Source organism: Prinia subflava, chromosome 5, assembly GCF_021018805.1.
Source record: "Prinia subflava isolate CZ2003 ecotype Zambia chromosome 5, Cam_Psub_1.2, whole genome shotgun sequence".
In the NCBI taxonomy this organism is placed as follows: domain Eukaryota; kingdom Metazoa; phylum Chordata; class Aves; order Passeriformes; family Cisticolidae; genus Prinia; species Prinia subflava.
Window position 1 is genome coordinate 61167461 of NC_086251.1, and position 19243 is coordinate 61186703.

A 19243-nucleotide genomic window follows, 5' to 3' on the forward strand; every position below is an offset into this window, starting at 1 on the left:
TCATCTGCCAGCGCCTCGGGGCTGAGCGCAGAGAGGGACAGCCCCGCCAGCCCCGCGTCCCGCCGAGTGACTCACAGCGCCGGGAAGAGCCGCGCTGTCCCCGGGCCCTGCCCGCGCTGTCCCCGGGCCGTGCCCGCGCCGTCCCCAAGCCCTGCCCGCGCTGTCCCCGCTCCGTGCGGGTTCGCTCGTAGCCGGCGGCGGCCGCGCCCCGGGCGGGGCGGTGCGAGCGGGGCGGCCCCTGCGGTGCTGCCGGGCCGGAGCGCGGAGATGGCGGCGGGGACGGTGCTGCCCGTGCTGCTGCTGCTGCTGCTGCTGGCGCTGCCCGCCGCGCTGCCCCGCGGAGCCGAGCGCCGCTGCTTCTGCCAGGTGGGCACTGCCCGGGCACTGCCGGGCAGCGGGACGGCGGCTGGGCTCGTGTGGGGAAGGAGAAGGGGTTTGGATAGGTTCAGTGGCCAGGTCTGCGGTGCCCAGCACGGGAAAGGCGTGGAGCTGCTGGGGAGAGTTCGGAGGAGGGCAGGGAGATGCTCCGAGGGCTGCAGGAGCTCTTCTGTGTGGAAAGGTTGGGAGTGCTCACCTGGAGAGGAGAGAAGGTTCCAGGGAGAGCTCAGAGCCCCTGCCAGGGCCTGAAGGGGCTCCAGGAGAGCTGCAGAGGGACTGGGATGGAGGTACAGGACACAGGGAATGGCTTCCACTGCCAGAGGGCAGGGATGGATGGGAGATTGGGAAGGAATTCTTGGCTGGGACGGTGGTGAGGCCCTGGCACAGGGTGTCCAGAGAAGCTGTGGCTGCCCCTGAATCCCTGGAATCCAAAGTCAGGCTGGACAGGGCTTGGAGCAGCCTGGGAAGGTGTCCCTGCCATGGCAGCAGGTGGGACTGGATAAGCTTTAAAGTTAAGTGGACTGGATAAGCTTTAAAGTAAAGTTTAGTTCTTTCTAACCCAAACCATTCCAGGATTCTGTGATTCTCTTCCATGCCATCTTAACTGTGTTCTCTCCCTGCTCCCATCAGAAGAGGAGAGTGCTCCAGCTTGTTGAGCATTTCTTTCTCAGCTCTCCTGGGATGTTTCAGGGGTATCATTGCTATGCCTGGGAGCTGCTTCATCCCCTCTCCTGCCTTGCTGTTCTCTAAGCTCTGCTGTCCAGGAGAGAGTGTTGGCTGCTGCCACCCTGCCCTGCCATGCCCAGGTGTGAGCTGAGCTGCTCTGCTCCCTCAAACTCTTCCAGGGTTAATTCCTCTTGTTGTGTGCCAGGTGTGTCACTGTGCTCTCAGTGCAGCTTCTCTGCAGGTACTGAGAGTAATGAGAGAACTGTACACAGTCAACCAAGCATCTCGATTTAAGGAAGAGATCACTGCAGTTCCTTCTGACACCACTTTGCACAAGCAAAGTGGCTGCCCCTGGATCCCTGGAAGTGTCCAAGACCACGTTGGACAGGGCTTGGAGCAGTCTGGAATAGTGGAAGGAGTCTGCCATGGCAGGGGGTGACATAGATGGTTTTTGAGGTCTCTTGCAACCTGAGTAATTCCTGTGATAAACACAGTTGCAAGATGAAGGAGTGAAGATGTCACAATGCCTTTAGTCTTTTATTTTGTCGCCTTTAAAAACAGGAAGCTTTTATAAAGGCTACTCTTGCTGTATTAAGTTTCTAGTCCTCAAATGTGGGTCAGGAATTGTGAGTGGAGAAAGAAAACATATGGAATTACACTCTTGGCTTTGGCTTTGCCTTCTGGGGTGGCTCTTGACACTTTCAGCTTCCTGTGGAAATGGTAAATAAAAGCTCTGCTGATAAAGAATTCAGAAACATGCGTTTAGATTCTGGATCTCTGCAGGGTTTTTCCTTGCAGCTTCCTGTAAGCAGAGGAGTTTGTCTCCTAAGGATTGAATGTTGAGTCAGGGCTGTGGAATGGGGTAAGGAGCCATAACCACTAACTGAACTGGCATTCTGGCATGGCACTGACTGGCATGGTGCTCTTTTCCTTGGGCTGGAGGAGCTGGCATGGTCTTTGTGCACTGTTGCGTTGTTGCAACACCCTCTTCATTCTGTGGAGCAGCCTGGTTTTCCCTACAAATGTTTAGGTCAGGATTTTTCATTATCTTTAGGACAAGGTGTCATGTAGGGCAGCATTTCTCAGCCTTTCTAACCACCAAACCTTTTAAATCACACCCGAGGGCTGCCTCATCTTTTGGTTAAAAATAATCTGCTGATCCTCTTGTGCAGAGCTGGTCTGGTGGTTTTTATTTGCCACCAAAGAAAATATAGGGCCAGCCTTAAACAATCTGGTTTGCCCTCCTTTGTTTAGCTCCTTGAAGGCCTGGTGCAGCTCTTGGTTTCCTCCTTGAACCACCTCCTGCTGTCTGAGGAGCTTCTCAGGTGGAGAAGAGCTCTGACTTGTGTGTCAGCCTGTGCTGGGACAGTTGACAAGGGACTCCACTTTTGGGAGTGCTGCTCCAGCAATATTCCAAGTGCTGACTTCAGCAGGCCGTGATTCTGGAATGGGTGTTGCACTCCTGTCTGTCTGCACCAGGGCAATGCCTCACCTGCTTTTTGTCACTGTCTCCCTTCCTTAGAGACCAAGCAGCCTTGAAACTTTTATTAGAAACATCCATCTGTTGCTGCAAACACTTGTGTTTCAAATACTGTTTTTCTGCTTCCCAAGCTCTGATTAACATTCCAATATCAAAATCCCCTCAAACTTTGCAGGCAGCTCATCCCCCCTCGAGATATTCCTGTTTGCATCACAGCTTTAGTCAGCCATGGATGTCTTCTGTATATTCCTGGTAATTATTGTTCATTTGCAGTTTACAGGCTGATGCAGCTGCATTAAGGATGTGCTGCAGGTGTTTGGCAGACGGGGATTTTGCCGAGGTTTCCAGTCTGGCCGAGGGCTGGTTCCCTTTGGGAATATTTCTGTGGGCAGGGCACTGTCATTAGGGGTGAGTCTGGGCATGGAGAGTTTCCTCCTTGGTACCTGGGCAGGCTTTCCAGCTGTCCTTGCGTTCCTGTTGAACTGGTGTTCACTTGGCAGCCCCTGGGGCAGGAATTCATCCCTAGCACAGTTCCCAGTTCTCTGGGGTAGCTCCAGGAGGAGTTTCCAGGTGGAGAGAAGCAGATCTTTGGAGGCAGATTGTGCCCCTCGCCCTGCTCTGGGTGAGATCCCTCCTGGAATGCTGTGTCCTGCTCTGTGGTCATTCCAGAGCAGGAGGGGCATGGAGCTGTTGGAGCAATTCCAGAGGAGGCCACCAAGATGATCAGAGCAGCTCTCCCGTGAGGAAAGGCTTGGGAGAGTTGGGATTGTTCAGTCTGGAAAGGACAAGACTCCAGGGCAGCCTCATTGTGACCTCCCTATACCCAAAGGGAGATGACAGGAAAGATGGAGAGAGAGGATTTACAAGGGATGGAGGGACAGGACACAGGGAATGGCTTCCCACTGCCAGTGGGCAGGGAGAGATGAGAGATTGGGAAGGAATTTTTCCCTGTGAGGGTGGTGAGGCCTCAGGATGCCCAGAGAAGCTGTGGCCGCCCCTGAATCCCTGGAAGTGTCCAAGGCCAGGCTGGATGAGGCTTGGAGCAGCCTAGGATAGTGGAAGGTGTCCCTGCCCATGGCAGAGGGTGGAACTAAGTGGTCTTTAAGCTCCCTTTCAACCCAAACCATTCTGGGATGCTGTGACAGCCCTTCAGGCCCTGTGGTTTGAGCCCATCCTGAGGCTCCCATGTGAGAGTCGCTTCTGTGTGAATTCTGGAAAACCCAGTCCTTGTTTTCTGGGCAAAAGGTGGGGATGAAGCCCCTGGAATGGCAGATAATGCTTCCAGGACAGGTGCAGGAATGACTGTCCTCAGCTGGCTGCCAGCAGCTTCCTCCAAGTGCACTGGCAAGGATGAAAGAGAAATAATTTCATAGAATCATAGAATATCCTGAATTGGAAGGGACCCACAAAGATCATCCAAGTCCAACTCCTTTGTGCCAGGAAACTTCTGCTGAGGGAGCAGGGAAGGCATCTGCTCACCATCAGCCTGGGACTGCTGGGGCTTGTCCAGAGGAGCAGGCAGTGCCAGGGATGTTGGTACAGCCTAACCCCAACCCCTCAGCCTCTGTGGCATTGCCTTCCCTGTGCTCTGATGTGGCTGGAGGGGAAGATGCAGGAAAAAGTTTTCCTTCTTTCCTGCCTCCCTGTGGTGTGGGACATAACGAGAGGAAATCCCAAAATCCACTGCTCAGGGGATGTTCCTGTGACTCAGGGGAGCAGAAAGAGGTGGGAAGAGCAGCCTGACAGGAGGCTGGGATGGAGGGGATGGAGGTTGAAGCAGAGACTAACCCAGGGATTGCTCAGTCCCTGCTGTTCCCAGCAGCCGAGGTGGGTCTGGAATTCGGGATTGCGAGCACGTCGCCCTGGGAGCTTACTCAGCACCCGGAGCCGCTCCTGCCGCGTCCGTCCCGGCGGCTCCCTTGCATCTCTTCCCTGTGGGAAAGCCCAGCCCTGCCCCTCAGCCTCTGCCAGCTGCTCACACCCAAGGCAGGTGGAGCAGAACCCCTCAGCTCGGTGATTCATAGTGCCAGCAAGCTCATGGCACGTGTTGGGGACGGGATCCATCCGTGGTTTATCTCAGTCAGCTGCTCTCATTGGCACAGGCTGGAAATGTAGGTAAATATTTTGTTTGTGGGGCTGGAGGAAGAGTTTTGAGGTACCACCCACTGGAGGGCACGTTTGACACGTTCCAGAGCTCAGCTGCTCTGGCAGCAGGAGGTGAAGATCCAAACCAAGTGAGTCTGGCTGCATCCAGGGCTGAAAAATGGATTCTGGGGTGGTCATGGAGCAAGAGGGAACCTCTGAAATAAAGACCAAATCCTGCCAAGTGATCTGACACTGCCACTTCCCTGAGTCTTCAAGTGGCTCAGCTTAAAGCTGGGGGCATCACTGAGACTTTTCACCAGGCTCTGAGGAGCCTCAGCTCGGGATGTTCTTGGTGCTGCTTCTCTTCTGTGCCCCTTTGGCTGTGAGCTTTGCCAGGCTGGGCACACACAGGCTGAGGAAATTGCCCATTCCTGCCCAGTCCAACTGAAATCCTTGGAGAGAGAAGGACTGAGCAGAGGTGGACTCTTCCCATCACTTCCCCTTTGCCCCTTGCCCCCATAGGTGTGTTCAGGGTGACCCTGAGGCTGATCCCACCGATAAACTGGTATGTGGAGGGCCCCAAAGCACAACCCCCACCCAGTCCTAAGGATTTTGGGATCATCTGCAGTGCTTCACTCTGGATTATATTCAGGATGAGCTTGGTTCTGGCTTGGCTTGGTCACCAGACATAAAAAACAGACCTGGCCCAAATGCTGCTTCCAGGGGCAGGGCTGGTGGGAGCTCCAGTGTGCAGGGGTGTCATTCCTTTGGAGTGACACCTTTGTCAAGCAGCAGGCAGCAGCTGAAGATCGTGCCCAAATCTTTTTGTAGGCCACTTTTGGACCCAACCTTTAAGCTTCCTGGACCCAATCTTAATCCTTCCTGTCAAGATTCCAGGAAGTAAAAATGTGGTTGGTCGGTGGCTTGCTGCGGTTTGTTGTTTTGATGTGTTTTTTTATTAATGTATATATAATTTTGAAGCAGCTTTAAATTGGGTAACTGGATTAGCAAATTGCTACTGTTTATTTTTACAAGGGTGATTCAGGTTAGTGGAAATCTTAAATCGCTGTTAATCTTCATTACCATGCAAAATGCAGGACAGAATTCAGTAAATGTGTGAGGGTGACACACTGAGCTTCAGTGTAAACACTTAAAATATGAGTGAGCTTCCAAATCATGCTGCCTCAACAAAACAGAGTTGATCCAGTGGGGTTGGGAATTCTGGCTATTTTTTCCCCCTCCTCCCCATTTCATGTGACTCTGTGCTCCATTTCTGCCATCCTCCTCTCAGCTCCATTTCCGTGGTGGTAAATATAAGTGTTTTATTTAAGTTATTGTGTAGCTCTTGCTGAATTATGAGAAGCAGTTGAGGGAGCTGGAAAGGGGCTCAGCCTGGAGCAAAGGAGGCTCAGGGGGACCCTGTGGCTCTGCACAGCTCCTGACAGGAGGGGACAGCCGGGGGGAGGCTCTGCTCCCAGGAACAGGGACAGGAGGAGAGGAAACAGCCTGTAGTTGTAACAGAGGAGATTTAAATTGGATATTAGGAAAAAATCCTTCATGGAAGGGTTTGTCCAGCCCTGGCACAGCTGCCCAGGGCATTGGTGGAGTCCCCATCCCTGCAGGGATTTAAAAGCTTGTGGATGTGGGGACATGGTCAGTGCTGGGGGAATGGTTGAACTCAGTGATCTTTCCCAACCTGAATGATTCCAGGATTCTGTGATTTCTCCAAGGACTCACTAGGGGTGTGGGGGAAGCAGAACTACTTCTGTATTGAGCAACTTTGTCATCAGCCAGTAATGGATGTGTCAGGAAACCACAGCTGAATTCGTACTAGTTCTTTGTTTTGTTTTTTTTTCCTTCAGGGCTTGCACAAAGCCTCTTGAGTTGTTCAGGATGATGCAAGAAGGATCTGTCAGATTTAGAACAGATGTTCTTGTGCCAAATGTCTCTGAGGGAGCAGAGGGACTGGTGCAGTTCATCACAGAATCATGGAATGCTCTGGGTTGGAAGGGACCTTAAAGCTCATCCCATTCCACGCCTGCCATGGCAGGGACACCTTCCACTGTCCCAGGCTGCTCCTGGCCTTGGGCACTTGCAGGGATCCAGGGGCAGCCACAGCTTCTCTGGGCACCCTGTGTGAATTCCAGCCAGGAATTCCTTCCCAGTCTCCCATCTCTCCCTGCCCTCTGGCAGTGGGAAGCCCTGCTGCCCTGGCACTCCATCCCGTGTAAATCCTCTCTCTCCATCTTTTCTGTCAACTCCTTCAGGGACTGGGAGGTGTCAGCCTGGAGCCTTCTCTTTCCTAGGCTGAACAATCCCAGCTTCCCCCAGCCTTTCCTCAAGGAGAGCTGCTCCATCAGCCTGCTGTGGTTCTGATCAGATCAAATCATTGCTGCAGCACTTCTGATGAACAGCAAGGACTTTCCTTGAGGGCTGTCACTGTGTCATTGCTGCCTGACTGGTCCCGTATGCAAACTCCAGCTCTGAGCTGTGTTATCCTCCAGGAATGGCTTCCTGAGGCTCATCCAGGAGGGAACCTGAGCTGGCAGCCCGTGGCTCACAGCTGGCTCAAAAGCCACATCCATTCTGCTTAAACTTAACTTGCTGGGAAAAGGAAAGAAAAGGATGAATTGTTTTATTGTCTGCAGTGTTAAAAACTCCTGGATAAGTTGTTTATATTTGATTTATTATTTCTGATGTTTTGATTTTGATTTTATTGTTTTTTTCTCCCCCAGGTTACTGGTTACTTGGATGACTGTACCTGTGATGTAGAAACCATCGATGCCTTCAACAACTACAAACTTTTTCCTAGACTGAATGAACTCCTGGAAAGTGACTATTTTAGATACTACAAGGTAATTCTCTCCTACAAGAATTCTATTTATTTGTTTGCTACTGTCTTTTTTTTTTAAGCTCCTATGAACTTACTGCTGATCTTTTTAAAATCAGACACATTATAACTCTGATCTTTTAAGGGTGCAGTCCAGCAGAAGCTGGACCCTTCTGTTATGAGGAGAATCTTAATAAGATGCAATGTACTTTTAAGAGGATTTCAAAGTATTTTCTTATCCATTTTTCCCTTTTAAGCAACACATTGGTGAGAGGACTTCCTCTGGTGAGCTGTGATTTAGAGATGTTGATGACCAGTGATCCACAATTAGAGGATTCACGGTGACTCCCCACTGACATGGAAAATCTGCATTAGTTACAGACACTCAGGTTCATTGATGGCTGTTGCTGCCAGACATTCCATGGATTAGATGCCATGAGATGGATGCTGCTCACATTCAGTCAGATTCCCTTTATCCTCCTCTCTTCCAAACCCACCAAACCTTGTTAAATGTTCATTGTTTTGGAAGAATGATACTTGATACCAACTCACGGAAGAAAAAAATTGGGATTTGTTAAAGAAGCTCATGTCCATTCTCCTTCCAGGGTTGGGATTTGTAATAGAAGTATTGAGATTGGTCTGAAGGAAGTGTAGAATCCTGGAATTCCAGAATGGTTTGTGTTGGAAGGGACCTTAAAGCCCACCCAGTCCCACCCCTGCCATGGCAGGGACACCTTCCACTTCCAAACCCTGTACAGTTTGGCCTTGGACACTTCCAGGAACCCAGGGGCAGCCAGAGCTCCTCTGGGAATTCCATCTCAGCCCCTCACCACCCTCCCAGCCAGGAATTCCCAATTCCCAATCTCCCACCCATCCCTGCCCTCTGGCAGTGGAAGCCATTCCCTGTGTCCTGTCCCTCCAGCCCTTGTCCCCAGTCCCTCTCCAGCTCTCCTGGAGCCCCTTCAGGCCCTGCCAGGGGCTCTGAGCTCTCCCTGGAGCCTTCTCCTCTCCAGGGGAACATTCCCAGCTCTCCCAGCCTGGCTCCAGAGCAGAGGGGCTCCAGCCCTCAGAACATTTTGGAATTGTGGATATGTCTGTGTGGGAAAGCACCAGCAGAAAGATCCCAGCAAGGATTAAAAGGATAACCTGTCCTGATGACAGGGTTAGGAGTGATGTTGTCACTCTGGGTCACCAAGGAGTTGCTGGTGTGGGAACAAATAATTACAGAACATGGATTCCTGTTGGAAAACTGGGCAGTGGAGGGTTGGCTTGGCTGCAGGGGGAGATGTGTTATTGAACAGGGTGATGTGTTGTTTGCAGGTAAACCTACAGAAACCTTGTCCCTTTTGGGAGGACAACAGTCACTGTGGAATGAGAGACTGTGCTGTGCAGCCCTGCCCCTCTGTAAGTACCAAATCCATTTTTGTACATCTTTTTTTTTATTATTTAACTTTTGCAGACCAAGAGGAAGCAGCAGACAAATGACTGAATCTTGTTATTTTAGTTACAGCAAAACTGGGGCTCTGATGGATCTTTCATGGGTGCAGAAACACTGGTGGCCATAAGAAAGGCCAAAATACTAAATTCTGAAAGTTTCAAGACTGGAATTTTAATAGCTGACCCTCTGCAAACAGCCAAAAGCTTCTCCTGGTCCTTTTTTTTTATTTTTTCCATTAGTAAGTAGCTTTTAGGGCAAATCCATTATTGGTTTTGTGTTGATTGACAGAATTTAACCCTGTTGCCCATGAGCTGCACTGTGATTTCGTTTTGGTTGATGAATTTGACTAAGAGCTTTCCAGCCCTCTTCTTGTAGGAGAAATTGCTCTTTCAGCATCCTATTGCCAAGGGCACTCCTGTCCCTGTGCCCTGGACAAAAGGGTTTTGTTCCCTCAGCTGTAAGAAAACATCCTGACTGCAGATACCTGCCCAAAAAGAAGGGGGTGAGGAGGTGAGGCAATCACAACTTGGTGGCTGCTGGTCCCTTTGGGGACATTTCATGTTTTGGTGTTGACAGCCAGCACAGACTGTTACTCCCTCACTCTTAGGTTCTAAAATGGAATGATGATTTTTTTTTTCACCTCAAAATAACCCTAAATGTTGTTTAAATACTTTTTCTTCCTTAAAAAAAATCTATTTTTGGTAGTGATTATGACTAATGTGATGGAGTTATGTTACAATTACCTAAGTTTTAGCTGAAAGTTGTTCTTATTTTAGAAAGTGACTGTCCCTGCTGTCCTTAATTATTTTGATATGGGTCCACTTCATCCTGAAATAAATGAAATTAACTATTATTGCTTAATTTTCCTCTTTGCCACTACAGTATTTGCTCCTGTAGAAGTGGTTCTATTGCCTTCCTACTCCTGGAGAAAATGGAAGTAGAGGAGAATTTCGGGTCTGGTTGTGTGGGGCTGGCAGGGCTGACATTCCATGGTGGAATGGTCAGAGGGAAGTTTGGAATGTCATGTATCAAGGGCTAGATGGAACATCTGAGGAGGCTCCTGCCAGGAAGGGGATGCCAGACCTGGACTGCCCAGAGGCAGCTCCAGCTCCTCTGGAGTTTGTGTTGGCTTCCCCAGATTCCTGCCTGGATGAGCAAAGCAGAACCTGATGGAGCAGCCATGCAAAGCTGCAGACCTTTGAAGAAGGGGAGCTTTGCAAAAAAAAAATCAAAATAAACCACTAGGAATGTTGCTTCTGCTTGGTGTGGGGAGGAGTAAGGAGTTGGATGTGTTGTAAGCTGGGCTGAGTGTTTTGGTCACCTTCTCACCTCTGGCAGCTGTGGTGGCATCCCAAACCTTTCCCAAAATAGGGCTGAGAGGTCTCATCAGCCCCACACGTCGCACGTGCTTTGCTTTGTCTTTCAGGATGAAGTCCCTGATGGAATCAGATCTGGAAGTTACAAGGTGGGTATAACAAAAGGAGCACAAAAGGATGAGGTGTATTTTGTGGTCCAGTTGTGTGCCATAGAACTGACAAGGTTGGAAAAGACCTTTAAGATCATCGAGTCCAACTCTCACCCCACCACCCCATGTCCATCACTAACCCATGTCCTCAAGTACTATCCACGTGGCTTTTAATCACTTCCAGGGATGGGAACTCCACCATCACCCTGGGCGGCTCCTTCTATTGCCTGGCAAACTTTTGGTGAAGAAATTTTCCCTAATATTCAATCTGAACCTCCTCTGGTACAACTTGAAGCTGTTCCCTCTCCTCCTGTCCCTGTTCCCTGGGAGCAGAGCCCGACCCCCCCGGCTGTCCCCTCCTGTCAGGAGCTGTGCAGAGCCACAAGGTCCCCCTGAGCCTCCTTTTCTCCAGGCTGAGCCCCTTCCCAGCTCCCTCAGCCTCTCCTGGGGCTCCAGACCCTTCTCAGCTCCGTTCCCTTCTCTGGACATGCTCCAGCCCCTCGATATCTTTTTTATCAGGGGTCCCAAACTGACCCCAGGATTTAAGCATGGGTCAATATTTGTCAGGGTGCTCTTTAGGCTTAAATTTTTACTCTCTTCAAGTGCTTGGGATGCCACAGAGCCTCTGAGGTGGCTGTCCTGGTGCCAGGTATCCCTGACACCTCTCCAAGAGCAGGTGTCACCAGGCACAAGCAGCTCCTGGGGCAGTGCCAGCGGCTGCCCCGAGTCCCTGCAAGACTCATCCCGGTTGCACAAGCCCTTGGATAGCTGCAGACACCCTGTGCAAACACAGGCTGGGGTGAATCATGGAAGGGTTTCTGGGGCTTAACCTGGATAGTGCATGGAAGGCTAAATCAAAACAGCAAAACCATTTCCTTTTTAATCCTCACCCCTTGGCTTTCCAACCCAGTATTCGGAAGAAGCCAACAGCCTCGCTGAAGAATGTGAAGAAGCCAAGAGGCTCGGAGCTGTTGATGACTCTCTGAGGTTTGACTTCTTTTGCCGTAATCCTTCCTTGTCCTGAAGCAAAGCTGGGATCAGAGCTCTCTCTCAGACGTGTTTCCTCATGTTTTTTGCAGCAAGGAAACACGGCAGGCAGTGCTGCAGTGGGCACAGCACGACGACTCCTCGGACAGCTTCTGTGAGGCTGATGGTATGGGGGCCTGGGAGAGCTGCCAGGGCTTGCACTGGGATTTCAGCACAATGGTTTGGGCTGGAAGGGACCTTAAACCATCTTATCCCATGGGCAGGGACACCTTTCACCATCCCAGGCTGCTCCAAGCCCTGTCCAGCCTGGCCTTGGACACTCCCAGGGATGCAGAAGCAGCCACAGCTTCTCTGGGCACCCTGTGCCAGGGCCTGCCCACCCTCCCAGGGCAGAATCTCTTCCCAATCTCCCATCCATCCCTGCCCTCTGGCTGTGGGAAGCCATTCCCTGTGTCCTCTCCCCACAGTTCCTGACGTAGAGCTCCTCTCCCACTTAGTGTAGGCTCTTCAGATCCTGGAATGTTGCTATGAGGTCTCTACATAACCTCCCCCAGGCTGAACAGCCCCAATTCCAGGCCAAAGTGTAATTTTCCACCACTTCTGCTCCTTTGCACCCCCCTGACCTCAGTATTTTGAAAATAATACACAGATATTTCTGATAAAGCTTCCTTGCTGCCCTGGGCCTTGCTGTGTTTAGCAAGGTGAGGAAGAAGTGGCTGGATCAGCCCTGGAAAATGTAATTTTCCCTTGGAAAATGGTTGTCCCTGACCCAGCACTCTGCTCCACAGACATCCACTCTCCTGATGCTGAGTACGTGGATTTACTCCTGAATCCAGAACGTTACACTGGCTACAAGGGGCCGGATGCCTGGAAAATTTGGAACAGCATTTATGAAGAGAACTGCTTCAAGTAGGTGCTTTGGGGGAGAAGTTCCACGAGCCTTAGGATTGTGATTTGTGCAGAGGGGCAGAAATGAATCCTCAGCCTCCTGTCCTTGCTCCAGGGCCTGTGCAGGGTGGGATACAGCAGGGACAAGTCATGTGGCTGTCCCAAAAGGAGACACTTGAGTCTTCCTGCCTGTTTTTTCTGAAAAAAAGAAGAAAGTACCACAAAAACCCCACAGAAACCCACATTTTGCTCTATCATTTCCCCTCCTGAGCAAAGCTAAAGCGTGAAAGGGGTTTTTAGATCCCCTCAGGCTGTTTGACTGCTGAAGTAGCTACTTTTGCTCTGCTCTGTTTGTGCACACAAGAGACAGTAACTTATTTACATCTCTTATTTAAATGATATTTTTTCCCCCTCCTAGGCCTCATAATGTAAAAAGACCTTTGGCATCTGGCAGAGGTGAGTCATTTATTTATCTCACTAAGTGGGTTAGTAGTGAACTGATCCCAGCTCCAGGAGCAGTGAATGTTCTCTGGGCTCCTGCTGGATGAGAAATATCTTGTAGCTCTTGAGCAAATGTAGAATTTGAGGGCACTTGGAAGTGGGTTTTTCTAGCATCCATCGTGGAAAAAGAATGTCTGATCTGGAAAAAAGGTGAGTTTTGGAGGGGCTGGGAGCAGGGCAGACCCCTGAGCTCTCCCTGGGTCCCTGGTGTCTGTGATGGATGGAAATGAGAACCTGGCTGGGATCCTCCATGGAAACCACCCAGCAAGAGCAGCTCTGCCCTAGAGCCAAGGCCAGGCAGTGGAAATGAAAGCAGGGAAGGGGTTTGGAAACATGAGAACATCATCAGCCTCCAGCAGTACCCTCTGCCACCATCTCATTTTCCCTAAATTATGGAGGTGTTTACCCCTCCTCTGAGCCTGCTGTGAAGGAGTGGCTCTGCTCCTGCTGAAGGAGATGTACAATGTCCCTGGCAGTGTCAGGTTTTACTTCCTTTGCAAATATTGATCCCTGCTGCATTGCTCAGGTTGCTCAGCACTGTTGCTCATCCGGTGTCCTCACTGCTGCACTCGGAGTTTTCTGTGTTCAGGACATTTCCAAACCTCCCTGGAGAGGATCCTTCTCTTGTCAGAGCAGATGAACAGAGCAGTGCTTGTGCTTTGGAGCTTAATTTTGGTCCTGTGTAATGTTTTTTATCCTCTTTTTTTCCCTTTCTCTCCACCACTTGTGCTTTTTTCCACCAGGAGACGACGGAGGTGAGTGGCACTGTTTGTTTTTCCTGATAACAGAAACAAATGGGGTGTCTTTATCCTGCTGTCACAGGCTGTGCCATTAGATAATGTACCTGGTTAGCAAAATTATTAATCAGGCAAACCAGAAATTGGAGTCTTGGCATCATAGAAAATCCTGAGTGGGATCACAAGGATCAGAGTCCAGCTCCTGGCCCTGCACAGACACCCAACAATCCCACCCTGGGCATCCCTGGCAGCGCTGTCCAAACCCTCCTGGAGCTCTGGCAGGTTTGGGAATGTCACCATTCCCTGGGGAGCCTGGGCAGTGCCAGCACCCTCTGGGGGAGGAACCTTTCCCTGAGATCCAACCTAAACCTGCCCTGGCACAGCCCTTCCCTGGGTCCTGTCCCTGGTGAGCAGAGTAAAGAGGAGATCCCTGAGCTCCCTGTCCCAGCCCATCCTCATGTGAAGAGCTTAAAAAATCCACCAGCATTTTTTTAACAGCACAGTTTGAAGGCAGTCACTCAAGTGTGAGAAGCCTTTGGGAACAGGAATTGTCCTGGGTTTTTTTTTTTTAGTCCTTATTACTGAGAAAGCTTTGAACAGACTCATGATCCCAAAAGCCTCTGGAGCTGTAGGAGCTGTGTGCCCAACGCCCTCAGCCCCTGGGAAGGGCTATTCCCTGGAGTTCTCCATTCTCCACAGCATCTTCTTGTCTCCAAACATTCCCCAAATCCTGATCTCCAGATCACTTCCCTGCACAGAGCAGGGACAGTGAAGCCCTGACTTGTGGCATTCTCCACGCTTGGCTGCCCTCTGTGGTTTTTTGGTCGGTTGGTTTGTTTGTTTTATAAAAATATCCCTCTCCCCACTCTGCCCAGAAGAGGAAAGCAATCCCTGCTCCTTGTTTTTCCCAGCACTGGGCTGTTCTGCCCCCACAGCCCCCTGGGGAAAGCCCACGTGCTGTTTTGAGCTCCTGCCGTGCTGTGTTAGAGAAGCATCAGTCACAAGGGTGGGCAGCAAAACTCTTCATGCTCTTTTAATGCTCCTTTCCCAATTTCTGCAAACTGGAGTGGGCAGAGGCTCCACTGGGGCTGCCTGGGAGGTGGATTCAGGGCATCAGGCTTGGGCTGTACCCTCACTGATGAGTTTTCCTTTCTTTCCAGGGCACACGTTTTACAAGTGGCTCAAAGGTAATCCTTGGTGTGAACGTGGCTGCTCTTCCTGGGATGGACAGGGAGTGGGTGGGAGTGGTGGCCACTCTCAGTGGGATTAGATTCCTGCCTCACAGCTGGGAAGATTGAAAATCCAGAGGGTGCTTTCAGTGTCTTAAACTGCCCTTTTCTTTGCAGGGGTCTGTGTGGAGAAAAGAGCTTTCTACAGGCTCATCTCTGGTCTGCACGCCAGCATCAACATCCACCTGAGTGCCAGGTACCTCCTGCAAGGTAAATCCTGCTTCCTGCCCCAGCTTTCCTGCCTCTCTCCAAAGCTGACACTTCATGGCTCTGCTAAAAGCTGCTTGGAGCCTTTTCCAGCAGGATTCAGGCCTGTTTGTGCTCTCCAGCACCCAGCTTGTGGGCCCAGGTCTGACAGGGGCTGGGCCAGGCTCTGTACCAGGACCTCCAGCACATATTCCCTCTGTTCTTCCTCCAGGGTTATTGGAGTGGGTTTCTAGCTGTGGCTGTCCCTTCCCAGCCTGGTTTTATGATGGTCAGTTCAGCAATAACCTCACCTGGACTGGGAGATGCTTGGCTGGGCTTTCCCAAGGCCATGGAGCCATTTCCATTTCCATTTCCATTTCCATTTCCATTTCCATTTCCATTTCCATTTCCATTTCCATTTCCATTTCCATTTCCATTTCCATTATTCCCATTTCCATTTCCATTTCCATTTCCATTTCCATTTCCATTTCCATTTCCATTTCCATTTCCATTTCCATTATTTCCATTTCCATTCCCTTCCCGTGCTTTGGTCCATAAATACCTGTCTGAGGAGTCCCAATTTCAACCCTGGGCTTGACAATCAAGGTGGTAGCTATTGGAATTCGGGCAAATCGTTTGGATTTAACTAAATAATTGTATTTAAGTGTCTACAGCCCACTTGGACCTCATCTGGATGGGAGTCAGGCCAGGTTGAAGTTAGGATAATGTGGGAAACATCAGAGGCAAGGATAAATTGGGGCTGCAGCATGAGCTTGATATGACTTTTATCTCTTCTACAATGTGTTTCATAGAATAATCTTAAATACATGGTAAAATGAGCATCAGAAATATTCTTTGTGGGCTTGAAAATGGAAAATAGAGGCCAGTTTCCCCCGTTCTTGTTTTCCCAAATCATCAGGAATTCTCCTAAGGTGTCCCTGTTTGTTAGGAAGTTTCAGGAATTACCTGGAAAAAGTCTGCAGGAGTTCTGTGTTTGCTGGGGTTTGAATTGAGTTAAAATCATGCTTCCCTTGAACGATTTTCAGGCAAAATTTCTTCACTGGAAGGGTTGTCAAGCATTGGAACATTCCCATTCCCAGGGAAGTGGTGGAATCACCATCCCTGGAGGTTCAAGGAACCACTGGATGTGGCACTTAAAGGTTGCACTCAATCAAAGGTTGATCTTGGCGGTCTTTTCCAACCTTAATAATTCTGTGTTTTTGGGGTCAGTGACTTGGAAAAGCTGGGACCTCCCTGGCTGGAATCCCATTTCAGCGTTTCCCTGGAGGGAGGAGATGAAGCAGAACTAAACCCCTGCACCTCACACCTTTGGGGTTTGCTTCTCTGGAGGGAGGAGATGAAGCAGAATTAAACCCTTGCACCTCACACCTTTGGGGTTTGCTTCTCTCCCAGATACGTGGTCGGAGAAGAAATGGGGCCCCAACATCACGGAGTTCCAGCAGAGGTTTGATGAAGTCCTCACCAGTGGGGAAGGGCCCAGGAGACTGAAGAATCTCTATTTTCTGTACCTGATCGAGCTGAGGGCCCTCTCCAAAGTGCTGCCCTTCTTTGAGCGCCCGGGTTTCCAGCTCTACACCGGGAACGAAAGCCAGGATGCAGAAACCAAACGCCTGCTGCTGGAAATTCTCCATCTGGCCAAGTAATTGCACTCAGCACCCGGGGACAGGGGCTCTGCCACCATCTCTGAGTGTGCCTAACCTGCCATGTAAAGCTCCTGGAAAGGCAGGTTCTGGGTTCTTTCCTGGAGTGATTTGTGCTGTGGAATCACAGAAACATGGAATGGTTTGGGTTGGAGAAGACCTTTGTAAAGGTCATCTAGTCCAGCCCCCTTGCAATGAGCAGGGAAATGGTACCAGTAGTGTAGTTTTGCTGGGAACACTTTAATATCTATATGCAGATTGCAGGATTTCAGTAATTAGTCCCACAGTTTAATTAGTCCCACAGTTTAATAGCCTCTGCTGCCTTTTGGATTTAGCAGAATTGAATTTAATAACTGCCTACGTGTCAGCCCTAAAATTGGCTACCTGTGTGACTCATCTGTGGGATACCAGGCCTGGCTTTGTGTTTGCAGCTAGAAAAACATCCTAAATATCTTGGTAACAGAGGTTTGGGCTGTTGGATGGAGTTTGGAGTAAAAAGAATGGAAGATACTGGAACCAAACAGAAATAGGTGTCTCCTGAAGTGATCCATGTTTGATTTATCTTGTCACCCTCCTGGGCTTCTATCAGAAAACAGACTGAAATTGTTTAAAAAACATTGAGCAATTGCTGGAAATGTCTCTGATGCTAGCTCAGGTTGGAAGAGAGAATAGAATCCCAGGGTGGTTTGGGTTAGGAGGGTCCTTAAATGATCCCATTCCATTCCTTGGGATTGGATGTCAGATTAAAACACCTCTGGAGGTGTCCAGTGGCTCCCACCTCTGTTTATGCCCACCCTGACTGCAGCCATCCAACCATCCGGGGCAGAAATCAAACCCTCATCGTTCCCTTGCAGGTCTTTCCCGCTGCACTTCGATGAAAACTCCTTCTTTGCAGGGAATAAAGAGGAAGCTGCAAAACTGAAGGTAATTTCTGCCAAGGACCCCACTGCAGGAGGCTCTTCCCTGCCTCAGTCCCACTGAATTCCAGCATTAATTCAGATTAATACCTGGAATGAGCCCTAATTAATGCATAACCATGACCAACATGAATGTCTTTCCCCCCAGGAGGAATTCAGGCTGCACTTTAAGAATATTTCCAAGATCATGGACTGCGTTGGCTGCTTCAAGTGTCGGCTGTGGGGGAAGCTGCAGGTGAGGTTTGTCTGGGAGCTCTGGGGCTGGGACTGGTCCTTGCTCAGACGATGCTGCCCTGGTGGAGGGAGGTTTGACTGCTGCTGTTCAAGGCCCCTCTCTGATCCCTGCACAGACACAGGGCTTGGGCACAGCGCTGAAGATCCTCTTCTCAGAGAACCTCATCGAAAAGATTCCTGAGAGCGGCCCTTCCTATGGATTCCAGCTGACCAGACAAGAAATCGTGGCCTTAATTAATGCCTTTGGGAGGTGAGTGTGAGACTTTCCCCTCTGCTTTTGCACAAGCTGCTGTGTTACATCCAGTTTCAGCTCTAATTCCAGTTAGTTCTCAGCTGTTTTGGTGGGGACTCTTGCTCTTGTCAATCTGATGGCAGATGTTGGTAAGGAGTGCAGCAACTGGAATGATTAAAAATATTCTTTATTTTCTACATTTCTGTAGGGAATTCAAGGAAGCATTTCTGCTAAGATACAAAGAATTTCATCCTTTTTAAGGGACTGTGTCACTCTGTCCTTGGAGCACATTGTCCCAGGCAAGGGCTGCTTTCCTTATGCCTCTGCACCAGTTCATTCCCAGATCATGATGGCATTTAACAGGAATCCATCAGTCCAGCCTCTCTGGATGAGGAGTTTTTGTCAGAAAAGGAGGATAAGAGGCCTTTAGGAGGGGATTTCAGGACACTCTGGTTATACATGAGCCCTTTGTGATGCTGAGAGACCAGGAGTTTCTGGCAAACCGGTTTTTCCAAGGATGAGCTCCTTAACATCTTATTCCCCTGTGATTCCCAGTGTTTGCTTTAAAAAGAGGCAGGGGAATTAGTGAAGGGCCTGGTTGTAACCTCAACCTAATTCAGCTGGAATTCCAAATCTTCCCAAGAGCTGCTTGAAGCTTTGCTTGATGCAGCCCCTTTCTCCCAGATTTTAAATAATTCACTACATGAATGTTGCTGTAACGTGTCCCTTTTGCTTTCCTTGCACACAGGGTTTCAACCAGCGTGAAAGAACTGGAAAACTTTAGGAATATCTTAAAAAACATGCGGTGAACTCAGTGGAGAAAGAGTGATTTGAGGACAAACACCATCATTCCATCACTGTGACTAAAACCATGGAAACCACTTGCTGGGCCTCCTGTCCTATGATTGTCTGTAACCTGCTGAGGAGATATTTTTTACAAGGGAAAAAAAAAAAAAAGCTATTTTTTTGTGTATAAAAGTGGGGACTATATGTAAATTTTATTTTATATATTGGAAGATCATTGGGGAGAACTCTTTGGAATATTGCTGTGCTGTTTGGATGGATCAGACCCGTGGCCTTGCCTTTGGAAGCTGGAGGTGGGGCAAGAACTGTGCCATTGAATAAATTTGGGGGAAATGCCTTGCCTGCTCCATCATTGCAGCCAGCCCCTCACTCACCGTGCCCACACCAACTTCCTGCTGCAAAACAAAACAACTTCAAGGGATTGCAGGAGCTGCTGATGGCCCAAGGTGAATTCCTCTTCTTCTTGTGGGAACAGGCAGTTCCTGGTGCTCCTGGCACCCACTGGAGGCTGGGAAGATGCACCAG

General features: G+C 49.9%; 1 protein-coding gene across 2 annotated transcripts; it reads left to right on the forward strand.

Annotated features, from left to right (window-relative positions):
• The first annotated feature begins 170 nt into the window (after window positions 1-170).
• On the forward strand, window positions 171-19055 carry ERO1A (endoplasmic reticulum oxidoreductase 1 alpha). Of its 2 annotated transcripts, XM_063399672.1 has the most exons (16): window positions 171-366; window positions 7345-7464; window positions 8760-8843; window positions 10304-10342; window positions 11253-11329; window positions 11422-11495; window positions 12118-12238; window positions 12636-12673; window positions 13462-13473; window positions 14616-14642; window positions 14802-14894; window positions 16284-16530; window positions 17386-17455; window positions 17597-17683; window positions 17799-17932; window positions 18663-19055. In XM_063399672.1, exons 1-16 carry the CDS (start codon window positions 268-270, stop codon window positions 18721-18723), a joined length of 1383 nt encoding a protein of 460 aa, XP_063255742.1. In that variant the 5' UTR covers window positions 171-267; the 3' UTR covers window positions 18724-19055. The 2 variants fall into 2 exon arrangements, with proteins under 2 accessions (XP_063255742.1, XP_063255743.1); XM_063399673.1 differs by lacking the exon at window positions 13462-13473.
• Window positions 19056-19243: the final 188 nt, after the last annotated feature.